Source organism: Pipistrellus hanaki, assembly GCF_964339955.1.
Source record: "Pipistrellus hanaki genome assembly, chromosome: 4".
Classification (NCBI taxonomy): Eukaryota; Metazoa; Chordata; class Mammalia; order Chiroptera; family Vespertilionidae; genus Pipistrellus; species Pipistrellus hanaki.
Window position 1 is genome coordinate 11,383,251 of NC_140506.1, and position 20,214 is coordinate 11,403,464.

Genomic DNA, 20,214 nt, shown 5'->3' on the forward strand with positions numbered 1-20,214 from the left:
CAAAGTAAACCAGGAACAGCAGCTCTAATTCTTAATGCAGACCCGCGTCTGGCAGGCAGGTCAAAGATCCACTTAATGCTCCCAACCTACAAAACATCAGCTTAGCCTAGCCTACCTTAAACATGCTCAGAACACAATATCAAAAAAAAAAAAAAAAAATACAGGCAAGAGAGCCCACCATGGAGCACCTGCTGTGTATCCTCATGAACACGAATAAAATGACACTGTCCTAGTCATGCTCAATGTGAAGTTTAAAAATGACAATAAAACTTCACATCTGTGTTTACACACTCCAATAGCCAAGTTAATAGCCAGGGCTGTTTTGCAGAATATTATTAAATTGACAAACTGATTGAAAATCCTAAATGATCCGTGTTTATCGCATAACCACAACTGTGTGTTAAACACAAATTTGTACTTCCTGTTCATTTATTTCACAAGGCATTAGGAAGTCTCCTGAAAGTGGCATGGAAGGTAAAGCAAATTAACACCATCCTGCCTATCAATGCCCTTAGCTCATGGCACACCTGTGGCTGGGGCTAAGTGGTCACATGGATCAGTAGGTGGCTTCGGGGACAAGAGCAAAGAGGAAGGCATCTCCGCTCACCTCTGTCTGGGAAGAGTAGCCCGAAGCGAGGCTCCACTGCCCAAGCAAAGCAACTTTGTTTTGTTTCTTCTCTCCTTTTCACTCTCTCTTTTCTAACCAGACTTGGAACAAATATAAAATTAAATATCTACTCCATCCAGACTTCAAAAGCACTTAAAAAGCAAAGAACTACAACAAAACAAAAACTGTTGCAGTTAATATCCAAGACCTCTTTGTATTCCTGACCTGCTTTTTGACCTTGGAATCCCTATTTCTCAGCCTTTCATTTCCAAGCACATTGCTGCCTCTCAGTCAATTTAGACAGAAAGAATTTTGAATGAAGAATAAGAGGTGGGGGACAATGTTTCCTAATGTTAAAAAATCTCATAACATAAAATATTATGGATGGAAGTCACCTTTTTACTACTGATAATTATGAATGTACATATGGTTAAATGATAAATATTCACATGCTCACTGATTTATGATGGGGTTACATCTTGATAAACCCATCTTAAGTTGAAAATAATGTAAGTCAAAGATGCATTTAATACTCCTAACCTACAAAACATCAGCTTAGCCTAGCCTACCTTAAACGTGCTCAGAACACAATATTCAAAAGATATAGGCAAGAGAGCACACCATTGAGCACCTGCTGTGTACCCTCATGATCACGAGTCCTACTGTAGTGGAGACTCCCTGCTGCCCAGGGAGTACATAGGAGTATCTACCACATATCATTATACCAGAAAAGATCAAAATTTAAAATTCAAAGTATGGTTGCTTATAAATGCATATAGCTTTCACACCATCAAAGTGTCAAAAAATCCTAAGTTGAACCACTGTAATTTGGGGGCTATCTGTATCAGGAAACCACATCAGAGTGCCTGCTCATGTTTGCTCTTAATTAAGTAACTGCGGAGATAAGCTTTGGAAACTGTATTTGTGAACAAACAGGTTCGCCTCTTGAAAATGGGATTGAGTTAACAAATTAAAACCCATTTAAAAAAAATAATCAACATGCATGAAAGCCAAATGATATGTAGGGCAAGTGGCTCCTTTGGCTGATGTGGACCATTATTTTAAGTTCTACATGTGTTTGTCCTGGCACTGCTGGGTGTGTGGTGCTGAAGGCCTTTATGCTCAAGTTTCCATATTTTAAAAACACTTACTTGAAAAAATTCCCATACTTTTAAGTTGGACAACTGTTATTTACACATAAAATTAATTGTTGCTCACTACTGGAAATCAATGGTATATGCCAGTTTTTTCTTATAAAAAAGAATAATGCTGACACTGGAAGTACCTCTATCAATATCTTTTTTAAAAAATATGTTTTATTGATTTTGTACAGAGAGGAAGGGAGAGAGATAGAAAGTTAGAAACATCGATGAGAGAGAATCATTGATCAGCTGCCTCTTGCACCCTCCCCCACTGGGGATGTGCCCGCAACCAAGGTACATGCCCTTGACCGAAATCGAATCCGGGACCCTTCAGTCCCCAAGCCGACTCTCTATCCATTGAGCCAAACCAGTTTCGGCTATCAATATCTTTTGAAGCAAATCAAGTTCTATAGCGAATTATAAAGTACCATCCTCACAATTTCCTTCCCCCAAGGCACTTGGCTTCAAGAAGGGTATTAGAGTAAAAGGCAAACATGGATGGAGACAGAACAGAACTGCTTGAAGTATGTAGTGTTAGACCTTGATGCAAGAAAAGGTCAACACACACAGAAGGGACCTATTTTGTGTGGGAGTATGTGTGCAAGTGTGCACATGCTCAGCCACGCTTGTATAAGAAGGACAAAGCAAATTTATTCCAATGAAGGGAACAGAAATCCTATGAGGATGTATGGGGACTTTACCCCCACGACTTTCTTCACTCATGTTTTATTCTCTTCTTTCATTACCTTAAAGCCAGACTCATGTTCACCTTTACACATGACTTTCTTCATTCAGTCTTTCTTGATCTCCATTGAGAATTCTCATTTTTCTTCCATGGTCTCCTGGCCCTTTCTCAGTGCTTGCTTTGCAGAACCATTATCCATGCGTGTCCTCTCTCTCACTTGACTGACAACTCTTTGGGGACAGAGCTCAGGTTCACATCATTTATATATTTAGATCGTCCATTCTGCCTTTCACACAGTGTTGCTCAGATACAGAGTGGAGAACATAGAAAAGAAAGAAGATGGACAGAAAAGCCAACTGTTAAGGACTATGTCCTTATTGTCTGGACTTAGAGGTCTTCATGCTACAGGTCCCTGTGTCAAGAAATCGTTTCAGGGAGATTCTTCCTCTGTGAATTCCTTTGGGAGGACACCTAGCCTTTGGCATACAGCTGCTGTGATGGCAAATATACCATCATTCATGATGGACAGCTCATTGGAAGAGTCACTGAGTGAAGACAACAATGATGGTTTCTCCCACCAGGTTGAGTTTTACGCTCAAAGGAAGGAAGTTTATTTTGCACATTTCATCAGGAAGAACAAATAAAAACATCTGTTGGAAAGGAAACCAGGTGTTGGGCAGGAGATGCAGACATTCTTTAATTCTCCTCTCTCCTCCAGGATCCAGTGGGGATTTCCACGTTTGTGTTCGTTAACACTAGTTAATGTAATTTTTGTGATAATTGTAGAGCAAATAGAACAAACTCTCAAACATAATTAGGGAAAAGTGTTTTTAATTAACTTGTAACTACTGAGTCACAAAGTAGAACTACAGATTGGTTATGCATTGTCAGATCTAACGAGCAAAATGCGCTGTGCATCTCCATCAGGCAAATAACAAAACAGAACAAAATGCCCTTGGCAATACTTTTCTTTAAACCTTTACAACATTTTGGCACACTCTGAACTTAATTGTAGGTAATCACAGGAACACTTCGCATCGCCAGCACTAGTGATCATGGACAGTAAAAATGAAGATGGCCTCAAACAACCTGATGACACCACATTTTATATGCTGGGATGGGTGTACTGAGGTTCTGATGAAACCTCAAGAGGACTGTAAGGAAGTTGAGGACTATAATAGTTGCAAGCCCCACCCCAGTGAACTGTACCATCAATAACAGTTGCTTACTATTGGCTATCAGTTAGGGGGAATTGTTGTAGGCAATTTCTGCCACATTTGTTAGAAGTCACTCCACTTTTTAGTTACTATCAGCAACAAATTATTTAGGCATCTCTCAAAACACATCCATGCCTCCTATCCTCTCACCACTCAGGTGCCTACCCTGGATACTGTTGTCCTGAAGAAAGTCAAAAGTGATGTTCTTCAAACAAGGATGCTCATGAGAACTAAAAGAGGGCCTTGATAAAATGTAGATTCCCAGGCATCAGGATTCAAGGCCCAGAACTCTGGGATTTGATTAGGGAGAATTGGAAAATCATTGTGTAAGGCAGACAGGCTAAGGAAACTGGTTTAGGGAATGTACCAAACAATAGCTGAAACACTGAGCACTTTTCCTTTAAATCTGCATTCAGGGCACCCAGCACAATGGCTGATAAAAGATGGGTGTTCATGAATGTTTGTTTATCCCTTCTTAGGACATAAGAATGCAGAGAACACTTTTATTCTTTAGGTTAGGCACATTGGGGAACAATCTATATGTATAAAAGCCTAAGCCACGCCTGGGTTGTGGGCTCAATCCCCAGTAGGGGGCATGCAGAAGGCAGCCGATTAAAGATTCTCTCTCATCATTGATGTTTCTATCTCTCTCTCCTTCTCCCTTCCTCTCTGAAATCAATAAAGAAATATATATTTTTAAAAAAAGAGTGGGGCCCTAACCAGTTTGGCTCAGTTGATAGAGCGTCAACCTGTGATTCAAGGGTCCCAGGTTTGATTCTGGTCAAGGGCATGTACCTTGGTTGTGGGCACATCCCCAGTAGGGAGTGTGCAAGAGGAAGCTAGCTGATCGATGATTCTAACTGTCTATCCCTCTCCCTTCCTCTCAGTAAAAAATCAATAAAATATATATTTAAAAAAAGAGTGGGGGTGGACAGGAATTAATTATATGAATTTCTTAATTTGATTAGACTTGGCCTGGTTGGAGAGAAAATTAGAAATCAGATCTACTGCTGGGGATTGTTGGGTTTTGCTCTCTGCATTTGGCATAACTGGGCTATCTGCTATAAAAAGATAACCCCAACACAGACATCTCTATAAAGTGTGAAATGCATAGCTGGTTATAAGATGAACAGGGGCCAAGAAGCAGACCAAACACAAACAATTCTCTTTCCACCCCTCCAGGGATCCATTAGAATTAACAGCACTTGGCTGCTGGGGAATGATTCTTCCCCAGGCCTGCTGTTTCCTCCTGTGAATGAAGCATAATTAATGTAACACAGGCCTCTTCTACCCCTTCCCTCATTCTTCCCCTGGGAGACAGGGGGACTTACCCAAGTCATTTGCGGGCATGCGTGGCTTGGCTCAACTCTGTCTTTGCTCCTCGTGGGAATGAGTGGCCCCCAGTAACACCAGTTCTCCTGATCTCCATTGGATGTGTCCTGGGGGTTGCCCTGATCCAACTGCCACCTGTGCATTGGTCAATACTTCTGCCTAATTCTTGGCAAACGGGCCTAGAAACTGGTCTCCAACAGTACTAGTAATTACTGGAACAGGTTAATAATGTGGCTTCCATCTTCATTTTGTTCAGAACTAAGCTATGGAAGAGAGGGTGCAATAGAGGGTTCTATAAACTATGGCCTGGGGGCCAGTCATCTGCTTTTATACAAAAAGTTTTATTGAAACATAGCCATGCCCATTTGTCTACATATTATCTACTGTTGTTTTCACCCAATATTGGTAGAACTGAGTTGTAACAGAGACCCTGTGGCCAGCAAGCTAAAATAGTTACCATTTGAATCAAAACAGGAAAATTTGCCAACTCCTGAGCTGGAATCCTGAGGGGTGTTAGAAATGCATGATGCCACTAGAGCAATGTTTCCAGGTAGGAGAGCAAAGGGAAAGTGAAGTGCAGGCAGGACTCTAGTCCAGCAAACTGCTATCTCTATGTACATTCAAAAGCACAGTGTCTACCTGAGGAAGAGGGCTCAACAGGTAGAAACTCAACTGAGCCTTCTGGAAAATTACAGGGGACTAACAGAGGGAAATGAGCCACAGAAACATATCCCATCACAGCAGTGAAAGGTGGGACTGGAAGATGAGGACCTCAGAGCCTGAGCACGAACAAGCACAGGTTTCTGTAAAATCAAGAGCAGCCTCTGTTCGGGACTGTTGAGGTGATTCTGCAGCCTTTGTAGGGACAGGTGATCTCAAGACTTCATAGTACAAAGCAGAGAAATAGCTGTTGTAACACAGGACGGAGGGATGCCTGTTAACAAGCAATAGTGGAAGTCCTGTCAACACACTCCCTGCAGCAAAGAGGGTGCCAGCCTCTAAATGTTGCAAGATGACAACCGTGTTTATAATTCCATTTTCCTAAAGAATAGACAATATGCATGGATGGATTCATATTCTCTGACCCGGTGAATGCAAAATGCATAACCATTTGCTGGGATTCTTTCTCCTGGTTCAGTTAAGTTCACAGATTGTAAACTCTGGAAGATAGGCACCATCAGACTGGCCTCACCTGAGTGACTAAATACAAGGAGATCTCCATTTACTCATCTTCCCTCTGAAACTGTGGATGACAGAATAATGGGCCTCAAATGTGTCCCCGTCCCAATCTCCAGAACCTGTCAATATGTTACCTTATAGAACAAAAGGGACTGTGAAAATGTAGTTTAAAGATAGGGAGATGGGGAGATTATCCTGGAGATTATTCTTGATTTTCCAGGTGGGCCCGATCTAATCCCCTGGCTCCTTAAAAGCAGAGAACCCTTCCTTGCAGCAGTCCAAGGGAAATGTGCCCATGGAAGATTTATCAGAGACACAAGGTTGCTGCTTGGACGACAGTGGAAGTGGGTCACTAGTCAAGAAACGTGGGCAGCCTCCAGAAACTGAAAAAGGCAAGAACTACCCCCTAAAGTCCCCAGAAAGAAGCACAACTCTGTTGGAATTTTGATTTTAGCCCAGTGAGACTTGTGTTGGACTTCTAAACTTCAAAACTGGGGAAAAATGAATTTGCACTTATTAAGCTGCTGTGTGGCAATTTGTTGTAGCAGCAATGGGTAACCAATGCAGACGTAGCTGAGTGGTTGCTATGGCCTCAGCTAGAATTGGTTTCTGGGTATATCTGTGTCTAGGGTAACTGCTCTTAGGGTTTGGATTGGCTTATTTTCTGAAGGTGATGGTCATGGGCCAGGATTCATGAACACCCTTGAACAGTGAGTTAAGTGGGAGTTGACACTGAAAACATGCAGCATTTGAGGTCCTGAAAGTATGGCACCAACTCCAGTGTGAGGCAACCCCACTTTCTAAAGAAATCAGACCTCAAAGAGGCGCAGAGAATCCTTCTGGTAAAGACTGTGCAGAATAAAGTTGGGAAAATGACTTTTCCACTTTAACTTAAAAATTGTGGACTTTGAACTTAAACACAATGGTGAAGAGATATTGATTTTTAGACTTTAAATCCTTTGAACTTTAATGTCTTTGGGCTTCAACATAAAAGTGGATTTGGACTTTGATTTTTAATTCCTCCTTAGAAATTTGGCATTTGGTGGGGTTTATGTTAAAATTCAGAGCTTTTCTCTATATTGCTGGTGTTTCATTACTGGTTGTCTCTAGTCATTTGTATCTTTCAATGCTGTTTAAACCTATTACAGAACCTCTGATATGCTATGTTGGACATTTGGGATAAGAGATATATTTGAGTTTCAAATTTTAAATTTTGGGAGCACATTGATCCTGGACTTGATTTAAATGAATTGCTATTTTGGCCCACTTCAGCACCTCTTGGTGTAGTAAATAAAATGCCCACCAGGACTCCAGGTCATCACCAAAAGCCTCAGGAAGATGAAGGAAAGGCTTGACAAAATGCTTAGCTCTTGCTTTGGAGATATGAGCCAGGCCTTTGGGCGATCATAGCAAATAGTATAAGAGGGGGAAAACAGACTGGAAGATGTTAGTGGGAAAAATGATTCTCTGTTCCAATGTCTTCTTCCATGAAAGGTATATAATTAACATTAAACCCAGGACTCTGTTTGAAATTGTAAGCCTATACTTGGCTAACAGACCTAAAGCAATGCCTCCAACGTGGCTTCTATCAGCAACAGAGGTAGTATGTAGTATTATTTACACTTTGTCTTATCAAACTGTTCAGAACTCATGAAGGGAATATATTCTTTATTAGGGACATAATGGAATAAAGAAGACAATGGAAGGAGTAATTCAGCAGATGAGAAATTTCATCACATTTCTGCATGATACAAAAAACAGAGGGAGGTGAGTTGGCAGGTAAAACTGAGGGGAGGCCAATACAGTCCAGGATATGCAGAAAGGGGCCTCTGTCCTGATGACCCAGTGATGGCTGGCTGTCCTGGAGGACAGGAAAGACTCATGCTCAGAGAAGATAGGCATGAGTATATACAAATGAGAAGGGTAGCAATGGAAGGGTGACTGATTGAAGCAAACAATGGCCCACCTTCTCATTCTCCACTCCTACCTAGGTGGCAAGAACACTTAGCTGCCAGAAAGTTACTGACTCCTCCCTCCAGGCCACACAAATATTGTAAACAACTCAGAAGAATATTTCCTAAGAGGGTGAATGCACTGAGAGAGAAGTAAGAAGCTATTGCAGGTATCTGAACATTAGAGAAAAGTCTTCCTCATTCAGATACTTCAAGGGCTCCCTAGCACACAAGCTCACCCCTACCTGCTCAGAGTTAACAAGCTTTGTCATGTGCACAAAGCTCAAACTCTCTATTTCTCTTGTCTAAAAAATGAGGAGAGAACTGAGGGTCTCTACAGCTTTAAAGGAAACTTGCAAAAATGAGGAAGACTCCTATAAAGACAAATAGAAAAAAATGACACCAGGAAAAAAAAAATTGAGATAATTCATGATAAAGAGAAAAACAAATCTCAGTTCCAAATAACATCCTTAGAGAAATTCAAGAATAGTTTATATGCATAAAATAAGAACAGAGGTTATTAAAAATAGCATAGCATTTTAGAAGTATAGAAATAATGATGATATCTCCCTAGATCCCTGCTCTCCCAAAGTCCCTCCTAGATAAATTGAGGACAATGTTGGATACTTGAAAAAAATCTCTAAGAATGTATGATAAGAAGGCAGAAGGCTCCATTATACCTCTGTTGCTGAGAGGAAAAGTCCATGAGGTTCAAAAATCTAACACAATAATTCCAGAGAGAACACAAAAAGTGGACAAATTTTTAACAAAACAACAAGACAATTTTCTGACACTGAAGGTTATAACTCTTAGTATCTGATACCAATGACTTTTTAAAAGGCACAAACCTAGATATAGCATCACAGGCTTTTTATAGTATCAAGACTATAATTAAAATATAGAACATATTCACTAGAAAAATAAATGTCTGTCCACCCATATAAAATATCAGTCATGTATGAAGATGCAATAAGGACATTTTCACAATTTTATCTTCTAAGCACCTTTTTAAAGAAACTTATAAGGGAGTAAACCAAGAAAGAGGAAGGTATGGAATCTAAGAGACAGAAGTTCCAAACCAGGAGAGCTATGCAGCAAGTCTAGAGAGCAATCACCCAAATCTGCCCCAAACAGAGGATTCTGGTAGTGAGAATCTTTGGAATTGATGATGATCGAAATCATGGACAAAGTTGATTTGATGGAGGATCCTTTCAGACGTGATGCCAGAAATGTACTCCTTTGACAAGCATCACACTGGATCCATGGTGGTGGGGGAAAATGTGACTGTTAGGCCCCACATGGATCTGCTCTTCAACCATAATGCAAAGGCTGGTCTCTGGCTTTCAAGTCCTTGAATCAAGCTACAGAAAATCTTGGAAGATTGACTATGGTCACAGAAGAGATGGCAAATGCAGTCAACCCTGACAACATAAAAGTCAAGCATGATGAGAGAGGTTGTGAATATGAAAGGCGAAAACATGGGAGAACTAACACCCTTAACTTCCAAAATGAGTGATAAGAGAAGAAGTCTGAGTTAGATGAAAAAATTGGAGACTTATCTTTAAGGTTACTGATTAAATATGCAAAAGGACCAAAAATAATGGTCCTACCATTTTGGTAAGAAGAAGGCATAAATGATGAAAATGAAAAAAAATTCTTCTCTAGCATAATTGAAAATCAATATGAAAAGCCCATGTAATTGATGTAGAGTAAAATACACATATTATTTAAATACATGAAATAACCATGAAAAAATGAAGACACACACACACACAAAAAAAAACAACACAAAAAAAAACACACACAAACAAACAAACAAAAAACAACAACAACAAAAAACCCACAAAGGAAAACAAAGCAAAAGCTAAGGCCAAATGCCTCTGAGGGATATGGGAGGACAGATGAGGCAGGGGACTGCTGTTTTCATTATAAGCATTTTCAAACTCTTTTATTTTTGGACCAAATATATCTATTACTTTGATTGAAAAAAGTAAAAGAAGGTGATGTTTTTAATTATCACCTTTGCTGCTTCCAATCCTTCATAAGTAGTTGCTTTAAGAAGATGAATTATGAAATCAGGCCAATAGGGACCCATTTATTTTAAACAGTGATACTATTAAACTGTCATGGTTTTACATTTATTTGCCTGACCAGTAAATGTGTTTGCTCACTTCTGGAAAAAAGAGAATGAGCAGTCTGGATTTAGGTCTGTATTAGTTGCCTACAGCTGTCATAACAAAGTACCATGACTAAATGACTTAAACAGGAACTTGATTGTCTCACAGTTCTGGAGGCTACAAGTCCAAAATCAGGATGTTACCTGGGTTGGTTTCTTTTGAGGGCTGTGAGGAGAATCTGTTCTATGCATCTCTCTGAGCTTCTGATGGCTTTCGGAAAATATTTGGTGTTCTTTGCCATGTAGAAGCATCACCGTAATTTCTGCCTTCATCTTCACAATGCATTATCCCTGTACGTATCTGTGTTAAAATTTCCCCTTTTCATAAGGACACCAGCCTTATCTGATTAAGGGTTCACTCTCCTCTAGTATGCTAACATAACTACTTGAGGGACTATGGGTTAGCACTTCAACCTATGAATTTTGGGAGAACATAGTTCAACTTATAGCAGAACCCTTTGGAGACTAAGCAACTGACCTAAAACTACTAAGTGAAGTAGGTAAAGTGAGCTCTGTCTCTTTAATTAAAGGAAAGACCATTCAGGTCTGCAAAGCATAAGATCAAAGAATACACTCCACTCTTGAAGAAGTAGAAATCATAAGGACTCTTGCTTTCAACTAAAATAAAACTTATTTATTAAGTTTTATGGTTCAATAAAACCTGTCTTATTATGATTTGTAAAGCACTCTGAAATCTTTAGTTGGGCATTTCAAAATTTAGGTTGATTATTTCCATATTTACAGAGAGAAAAATTATATTAGTCAAGCCCAAAGGACATGCAGCATTTCTAATCAAAGTTTATTTGCTTTGGCGCATTTGAAGTAATGGCTAGCATATAATGGCTTCAACTGGATTTTAATAAAATTCTGATCATCATCTCACAGCAATTATGGCATAGGAAGAAAGTTATTTATTGCAAGGCCTAACGGGCACTATCTATTCTACTGTGAACAGATACGGCAATGCAAACAGGCAGCTGTTTTTTAAAGCATGCATGTTTGCGTTGAATGTAAATATATGTAAATACTTCAATTTTAATATTTTATTATTGTTCAAACAGTTTGTCAAAGAATACTCAGTAAATAATTTAAAGCCATGCAGATCATTTCTTTCTTTGAGTCTTTTATTGCTTATAATTTGGTACTCTAGATTCCTCTGTATATAGAAACTAGATCTAATCTAAAATCTGGTTTATAAACATGCTTGATTTAAAAACAAAACACTAAAATTGTTTTGAATATTTGTTTACAAAATACCCGTTTGTAAATATCCAGAAAGAAATTCAAAGCTCATTATCCCACTATGTTTTCAGCACATTTGTTTTCATGCACTTGCTTATACGCAGTGTGTCCTAATGGGCCTCCTGGAATATCCTCAGTACTTACTCCTTGCTGAACTGTGTATTAGTTCCACTGGAGAATTACAAAGGAAGTACTATTTGTTACTTTTAAATCATTGCTTTTTAAAATTTTTTATATACATATATAACCTAATTCCCAAGAGGATTTGGGGAGGAGGGGAAGCTTGTGACAACAGAAACGAAGAAAGCCTCTTTACCCTCCAGAGCCATCGACTCCCTTGCTGCTCACCTAGTTAAGTTTCCAAAATGTGAACATGTTTGTCAGGGACTTCCTAATATTTAGCTGCCAGGAACATATGGTTCGACAATTCAGAACAGGGGCCCACCCATCACAGTGGGCACTGGTGTTAGTTATCAGCATGCTGGTGTGGGTGTGGTCAGCTAACGCCAACCCTGCCTATGCAGAAGTCTAAAGCTTAGCACACACCTGACCCTGTAGAAATGCAAAAGCATTTGAGAAAAGACAACTTAGGATGACCTTGAGGTTAAATACTAGGTTTGACTGTACTAAAACTCTGGATTCCCCCAGCTCTGTGGGAGCCCACTGATTCCATGCTCTTATATTTGGCAGATGACCACAGGCTGGTGCAGAAAATGAACATGACTCTCTAAGGCCCTTTGAGGTGTATTCATTTGCCTTATTTTACCTCTTGCATCAGGCAGTGGAATCAGCTTTGCCTAGCTGTGCATCACCCATGCTGTGACTAAGCAGAAGTCAGCAGAGCCCTGCGAGTTTCCAGGAGCCCTCGGATTTCTGCCAGTGTGGATATTTTGAAGGCTTGGTCATGACTTGGTTACTTAAAGCCATTTGTCTCACAATGGAATGTTCTTATAGATGCTCATTTCTGATTTTCATTTCTAGAGTGACAGCTTGACCAAAGGGCTTGTTGTTTTTCAATAGATCCATCATGGCACAGAGACATGGCAATAATCTTTAAGAGTGTAAATTTAAGAAAAGATGCTGACGCTGGGAGTCTTGAACCAAGATTGGAAAATTATTTATAACTCTGGCTTGAGTAATGTACTTCCTTAAATAGACAAATTCACACAGACTTCATCAGCATAACTACAAGAAAATTTTAGAGCCAAGTCAGAGGTCAGCGGAATCCTGGGTAATGAAAACATCCACTTTTGAGAGCCAACCTTGCAAACCACTGGCAAAATACTTACTTGAATGGGAAAGGTTGATGGACCCAAACAAATATCATCCAGATCAGCCATGTGTATAATCAAGAAGAGCAATCTGAAATTCCATGTTGAGGACACCAATGTTGTTACCACTCCAACAAGTAAAAGTGCACACTTTAAAAGTGAGGGATGATAGCGAATGGGTGATGTTTACTGTATCCACATGTATCCCAAGAAAGGCATATACAAAGTGTTTTACATGTTCTCATTCATTAATCCTGATGGCTCCTAAGAGGTGTTTTTGACAGTTTTCTCTATTTTACAAAACTCAAACGTTCTACCTTTATGGAAAGGCTTTCTCTCATGTTCACAACTGAAAAGTTCCTTAATATTTAATACCATATAACCTTGGGACATTGTAGGCATAAATATTTTATAACTGAAATAAACTGTTGAATACGATAAGTTCTCTGTTGTTAACCACAGTATAAACCAGAATATATACATTCTTAGCAATAACTCAGATACCAGGCTTTTTAATCATCATTATTTTTTTTCAAACTATAAGATAGCATTTATTTACAAAATCAGAGGTAGAAAAAGTAATTCATAGAATAAATGGGCTTAGGAAACAAGTTATAGAGATAAAGGAAGGGCCCTTGGAGCTTGAGTGAAGAATACAATAGTCCCTTTAATCATTATTCATACCATTCTAATGATGACCTGTGGGTACTAAGTCAAATGACAAAGACTGAAATATAGTCACAGAATTTTAGTGAGGGTTATGTTTATGGGATTATAATTATTGAATTGGATCAATCTCTGTGTGTTACATTTAATATGCTCTTAAGTCATTTGTTTCATATTTGCCAACATCTACTTGAACTGCCTATGGCTGTTAGCACTCGGAGAGGTCTGGACTCTCCACATTTGCTAGTATGCTGGAGAATGGAGATTGATCTTGAGAGACAGTCATGCTATCAATAAGGATTCTAACCTGTGACTAGCTCCCGGATCTCCAGGTCGGTGGTCTTTCGGAGTAACCTCACCAGCGCTGGGATGCCACCACAGTTTTTCAGAGCAATCTTGTTGTCATCGTTGGCCTTCCCATACACCAAGTTTCTCAAGGCTCCACAGGCACTACGGTGGACTTCTGTCATCCGATGATCCAACAGGTCCACCAGGAGCTGGATGCCTCCTTGTCTCCGTATCTGAGAGAGCAAAGAACACACCTTGTGCCTTAGAGAGAAAGCTTTCGGTTCTTAAATCAAAACAGTTTTCTCATATGAAGTAGCTGCTCCAATTAATTGCACTGAACTGCATTAAGGTGCAGAAACAAAAAAAAAAGAAAGCAAATGTGTGCTCTCTTTAGATTTTATTGCATTTACTTGCTTTAATATCCTACTGATAAACATTCAAATGCATTTCCTTTCAAGCTATAGAATTTTGGAAAGGAGATTTTAACTTTCTTATGGATTTCAGACCCATCTCTATACAAAAATATGTCCACCTACTAAGTACTCATGGCATGAGGCAGATGGAGGACTAAGAGTGCTTCTCACTCCTAAGACTGATCACATTTAAGCACTGTCTTAAAGGGCTGCAGAACTGATGCACAAAATGCTAAATTTATGCTTAATAGGGAAATGCTCCCAATATTTCAAAGGAACCAGAAACTAAATGAGAAACCAGAACATTTCATATAAGATGTTCATTTGAGAAGACTTGGAAAATAAAGTCACTTGTCATGAGAGCTAGTCAGAACACTAGGACCTAGTGCTTAGCATAGGTATTTGATTAATAGCAACAACAAAATCAATTTTGGTGTCCTTTTACCCAAAGAAAATTTTGGTTTTTTGGGAAAAACATACATTGCAATATGTTTATAGATTGTGTTACCCTTTAATTTTTAGACCAATTAAAAAATTTAAAGCAAAATACTGGCTAGTTAACATACAGACTGCTTTGTACAAAGACATACTTGGATATTTCTGCATTTACATGAAAAAAATAACATGATCATGATCCATTCAGTAATATTGTTTTTTCTTTCTTTAATTTTAATATCCCTCAGGAATTGGAGAATTATAATTTGGCATGATAGAGTATAATATGGCACCTTTCTTACTTAGTTTTCTTATTATAGAAAATCCATTCATCCCACATATGTGCTGGGGCACGTGGCTCAATGCCCCAACTCTTTCAAAGACACTCAAATCCCACTTTCTCTATGAAGCTACTCCAACCACAGTATTTAACATTGCAATCTGAACCATGGCCCCGACCCCAATCCAGCATTCTTGTTTTAATGAACCTGTTACAGAATTCTTTACAGCACTTGTCATGTTTTAACTTAATTGTTATGGTTATTATTATTGTCTGTCTTCTGCTAGAAGTATGTTCTTGGAGGGCAAGTCTGTTTCATTCACTGATAAACTCTATCCCTATCCCCAGTGCAAGGCCAGGCACAGAGTAGAGTTTCAATAAATAAAGAATTAGGAGGGAGAGTATATTACTTGTTACAGTAGTGTTTCTCAGATTAGCTGACACTCAGCTTTTCAAAACCCAGTAATATCCCTCTTCAAAGGAAATACATAAAAGACCAGACCCTCTGTGACCAGGTCAGAATATCTCTGGGGACTACAGCAGACCTTCCTATACCAGCTTAAAAAAAAATGATATACAATGGGCCATCTGATGATTCAGAATATGCCTGTAGGAATTATTTTCATCCATCAGTAAAATAAAAACACAAAAAAAGTTGTAATACTTAGAACTCACAGACTGTATATCTATGGAAAACATGAATGTGTTTACTTCCTGTAAGAAGAGAACAAGGAAAGGAAGAGGAAAGACCTGGTTGTTAAGGGAATTAATTTCCCAGAGGTGCCTGCACAGTCTATAGTGATGACAGCACCCAGGGAAGATAACTAAAGGGCCTACTGGGTTAATTTTAAACAGAAAAGATCAGAAAACAACTTTTCCCCAATTTACAGTTTTATTAAGGACCTGTTTGGCACCCATCCAAGGGAGATGAAAGTTTTTACCACTGTATACGTGTCTTTGACATACAGCTGGGCAATAGCATCAATTATAATACGTCAGGAGGGATATTCCACTTTTACAAAAAAGTTAAGCTATAAATGTCATTTTCTCTATGTGTGTATTTGCATGTGTGTGCTTTACTTAAACATTCTCTGGATTTAGCTATCTTAATAATGATGAAACCATGAAAAAGAGGCAATAAAACCATTCTCACAGTTAACCAATTGGTTATATATTGAAAGCAGATGGTACAGTAAATCTATTTTATCTATAGATTAGCTATATTATTTATTATAGTTGATATTCTTAACTTATGATAATATATTCTCATTAATACAATGTAATGAATCAAGCTATTAAAATATTATTGCAAAGCACGAAAGGGAAAATGAATTCAAAACAAATGCAATATCAATTCTTAACGGCATAATGAGAACACAATGTATTCAGTGTGACCCTAATTAATGCCATATATCCAAATTTATTGCAATATCTTAAATTCTATTTTATTCTATTTAGAGAAACACAAATAAGACAATAAACTTTTCTTTCTGATATTTTTTTTTTTTTTTTGGAGGGGAGTTGTCACCAGATCATCAATATTAAAAACTTTTGTTTTCTTGGGGTTGGATTTATCTAAGAATGTGGTAATCCTACTTTAGTTTTTCTGAGGCCAAACAGTAATCCAAGCTGATATTTAAACATTCACGGATGTGAAATGTGATGTTGGGTCCTAGGTTCTTCCTCCTCCTCCTGCCACCTCCCCTCTCCCAGAAGGACCAGAGGGTAGCCAAGAGGCAGACTTCTAATTCTCTTACAGGGTCTTTATACTTACAGGGATTCTGGGTGGCTGTGGAGGGGTCCGATGCTGCACTCTTCCTTTCCCCTCTGCTTTTCTCCTGGATCCTCCCTCCCTTTGACTTTTTCTCACACCCATTCTTCTAATTTCTTCTTACATCCAACTTTAAACACTTATAAAATGCTAAACCTATTTTAAACATTAATAAGGAATAGCTTCTCTTTGAAAAATTATTAGGGAAAATTCTAGTCTTTGAAATGGCAACTTTACTCCCTCTCCCACTAAATGGCAAGCAATCTCCATCCCATTTATCCTTTCCATTGATCACTCCCTTTGTTTTAGCCAGTTTACTCCCTTACTCCCCTAAGTATCATCATGCACAATCCTTCCAATCAAATCTTAAATAATTCTGTTTAATATTAGTAAAATAAATCAATAAAATGCTATAGATCTAATATATGTAAAATATAACAAAATAAAATGCACGAGATAGTAAATTATTATTTACCAATCAATGGAAAAAATGGTACAGCTGTTTTTCACCTGTAGTTTCCTTCTGTCTGACCCTCCTTTTTACTATCTTTAAATAGACCTAGTTTTTTAGACCAGTTTTGCGTTCACAGTGAAACTGAGCAAACAGTAGAGTTCTTAAACATATACTCATGCATGCACAGGCTTCCCTATTATCAATATCCCTCACCAGAGCGCTACATTTGTTCTAACTGAAGAATCTGCACTGACACATCACTATCACCCAAGTTCATAATCTAAATTAGGGTTCACTCTTGGTGTTGCACATTCTAGGGGGTCTTGACAAATGTTTAATCTCATGTATCCATCATTAGAGTATCATACAGAATAATTTCACGACATGCTCTGTGCTCTGCCTTGTTCACCCCTCTCACCCTCCTCCTGATTTTTTTATTGTCTCTATGGTTTTGCCTTTTCCAGAATGTATTATAGTTGAACTCATAAAGTATCATAAAGAATGTAGCCTTTACAGATTGGCTTCTTTCACTTAGTGGTATGCATTTAATATTTTGATAGATAGCTCAATTTCTTTTTAGTACTGAGTTATATAGTAGTGAATTATATTCATAACCTGGATGTAGCACAGCTTATTTATCTTTTTTTAAAAAATTTAATCCTCGCTTAAGACTACTTTTCCATTGATTTTTAGAGAGAGTTGAAGAGAAGGAAAGACAGAGAAAAACATTAATGAGAGACACATATTGATTGGTTGTCTCCCACATGCCCCACCCCCCCACCCGCCAGGGCTGGAGAGAAGCTTGCAACAGAGGTCTGTGTGCTTGACCAGAATCGAAACTGGGACCCTTTGGTCCACAGGCCTATGCTCAATCCACTAAGCCAAACTGGCTAGGGCTAGCACAGTTTATTTATGCATTCACTGATTAAAAAACATCTTGGTTGCTTCCAAGTTGTGCAATCCTATTAATAAAAGGCAAATATGCAAATAGGTCAAGTGTCAGAACAATCAGAACAACTGAGCAACCAGTTGTTTGATGTGCACTGACCACCAGGGATGTGCGCAGAACATGGTAGGCATTGGTTGCAGTGGGTGGTGAAGCAGATGAGCAGGGGCACCAGACCAAGGTGGTGCACCCTCCTCCTCCTCCTCCTCCTCCTCCTCCTCCTCCTCCTCCTCCTCCCCCTCCTCCTCCCCCCGTCCTCCCCCCCCCTCCTCCTCCCCCTCCTCCTCCCCCTCCTCCTCCTCCTCCTCCTCCTCCTCCTCCTCCTCCTCCTCCTCCTCCTCCTTCTTCTTTGACTGTGTGATTCAGGTTTATTTACATTAATAGAAATGACTGAATAAAAACAATGTTGAGGTCCACATAGGGAGGTGTAGCTTGAATTGGATTTGAAATGAACAAATTTTATATCTGCTACTTCCCTGAACTTAATAGGCTCAGGGAATGATAAGAAAGAGCTCTTCATACATAACTTAGGTAGAAAAATTCATATACCATATGATTCTCTGATAAGTGGTCCACTTTAGTAAATTGTTCCTATATCAATAGCACTCATTTATTTTTCTACTTTGCTATGAACTTCAGGGATCTAGACAGAGAGAGAGAAAAATGGGGGCTGATGGATCCCATACCTAGGAAAAAATTAAAAAATGGATTAACCAATCAAACAAAGCAAAACTATGCTGTACTGCCTGTCCTTTCCAGTGTTCCAGAGAGGGCGTTCTTAACCCTGATGCAGTCTCTTGGGGAAAAAGGCAGGGATGTGTGTGCACAGAATCACTGAAGCTCACCCAGTTTGTGTTGAGGGAGAATGAAATGGGCTTCCACACCTTTGCCACGCAAACCATTGCTTTAAAGTATGTTTACAACTTAACCTCTAGAACTAAATGTATCTGAAAATCATTCAGGAGTAGGATGCGATTTTTTTTTTCTTCAATCCCTTCATTAGAAGCCAGAATATATGTAAACATTTAAATCAGAAAACAAATATGTAAACAACGGAATTAAATACAAGAAAAATGCAAGTAATATAATATCACCCATTGCAAAAAATGAAGCCTTACCACTTATGAAATTTGTTACTCTTAACATTATCTGCATGTATGGAGGATAATATATACTTACACAATGAATTAGATATTCTCATTAAATTGATATCAGCCTCAGTGAATAATTTAGAACATGTCCAGTTACAACTGTGCTTGTAAGTTCATAACAGTCTTCATAAAATTATAATGAGGATAATGAGGTATAGGGGGTTAAAACTTATTTTGACAAGAAATAGAATTCCCCTTGGGGGGCACCTGTCTTCAGGGATAGTGAGACCCAGAAGGCCTGGGCTGTAGTTATTCATAGCAATAAACAAGCAATAAGAAGTAGCTCACATACTCTGCATCTGAAAGGAGTGGGGGCCAGAGGGAGTGGAACTGAGGGGAGAAGAGAGAAGAGGCTTAGTAGCTTTCTGTTAACTTATCCTAGGTGAGATAAGGTCTTCAAAGAGTTAAGGTCCTGGGTAGACATTTCCATACCTGCCAGGATCCATTTGGTCTTAAGCAAAAGGGATATAACTTTGGGCTTCTAGTTTAGTGCTAAAAGAAACTAGCCTGGACCTGAGACTCCGAGTACTTTTAAATAGCCTGCAGCACTAATAATACACAGCATTTCTCTTGGTCTAGATATTTATAAATAACCAAGTCACAATGGCTTATAGAAATCTTGCTAAAAACAAGTATATTGGATTCAGTGATTTTAATATTTCCAGTTAACTATTATTCCTCACTAGTGTTGGTTTAAAAAATTATATGTATATATATTTATGTGCCTTATTAATGTCTAAAAATTAAGTAATTTTCTCTGTTTAAAAGGCTATTGGAAGACACAAAAATCCTGGCTCTACAACTAGGGGCTTAGCCAGAGGTCACTGAATCTCACTTCTCAACATTAATGTAGAAGTTGCAAAGTTATCATTTGAGAAATACATATTTTACCTCCATCCCTTTCCCTTATAGTAGATCCAGTTAAATAATCAACGTTCCCATATAATTTGAATTGATATATGTATTCATATTTGCCTATAAATTAAAGAGAAGTAGAATACATAAAG

The 20,214-nt window shown here is 38.6% G+C and overlaps 1 protein-coding gene across 6 annotated transcripts in view; it reads right to left on the reverse strand.

The window, feature by feature from the left end:
• The window catches only part of CTNND2 (catenin delta 2), a 715,685-nt gene that overhangs the window by 162,424 nt on the left and 533,047 nt on the right, over nucleotides 1-20,214 (reverse strand). For all 6 annotated transcript variants that reach the window (XM_084880857.1, XM_084880856.1, XM_084880854.1 and 3 more), the window contains one exon: nucleotides 13,777-13,990. In XM_084880857.1, coding sequence (XP_084736983.1) covers nucleotides 13,777-13,990 — 214 coding nt within the window. The remainder of the gene's footprint in view (nucleotides 1-13,776; nucleotides 13,991-20,214) is intronic.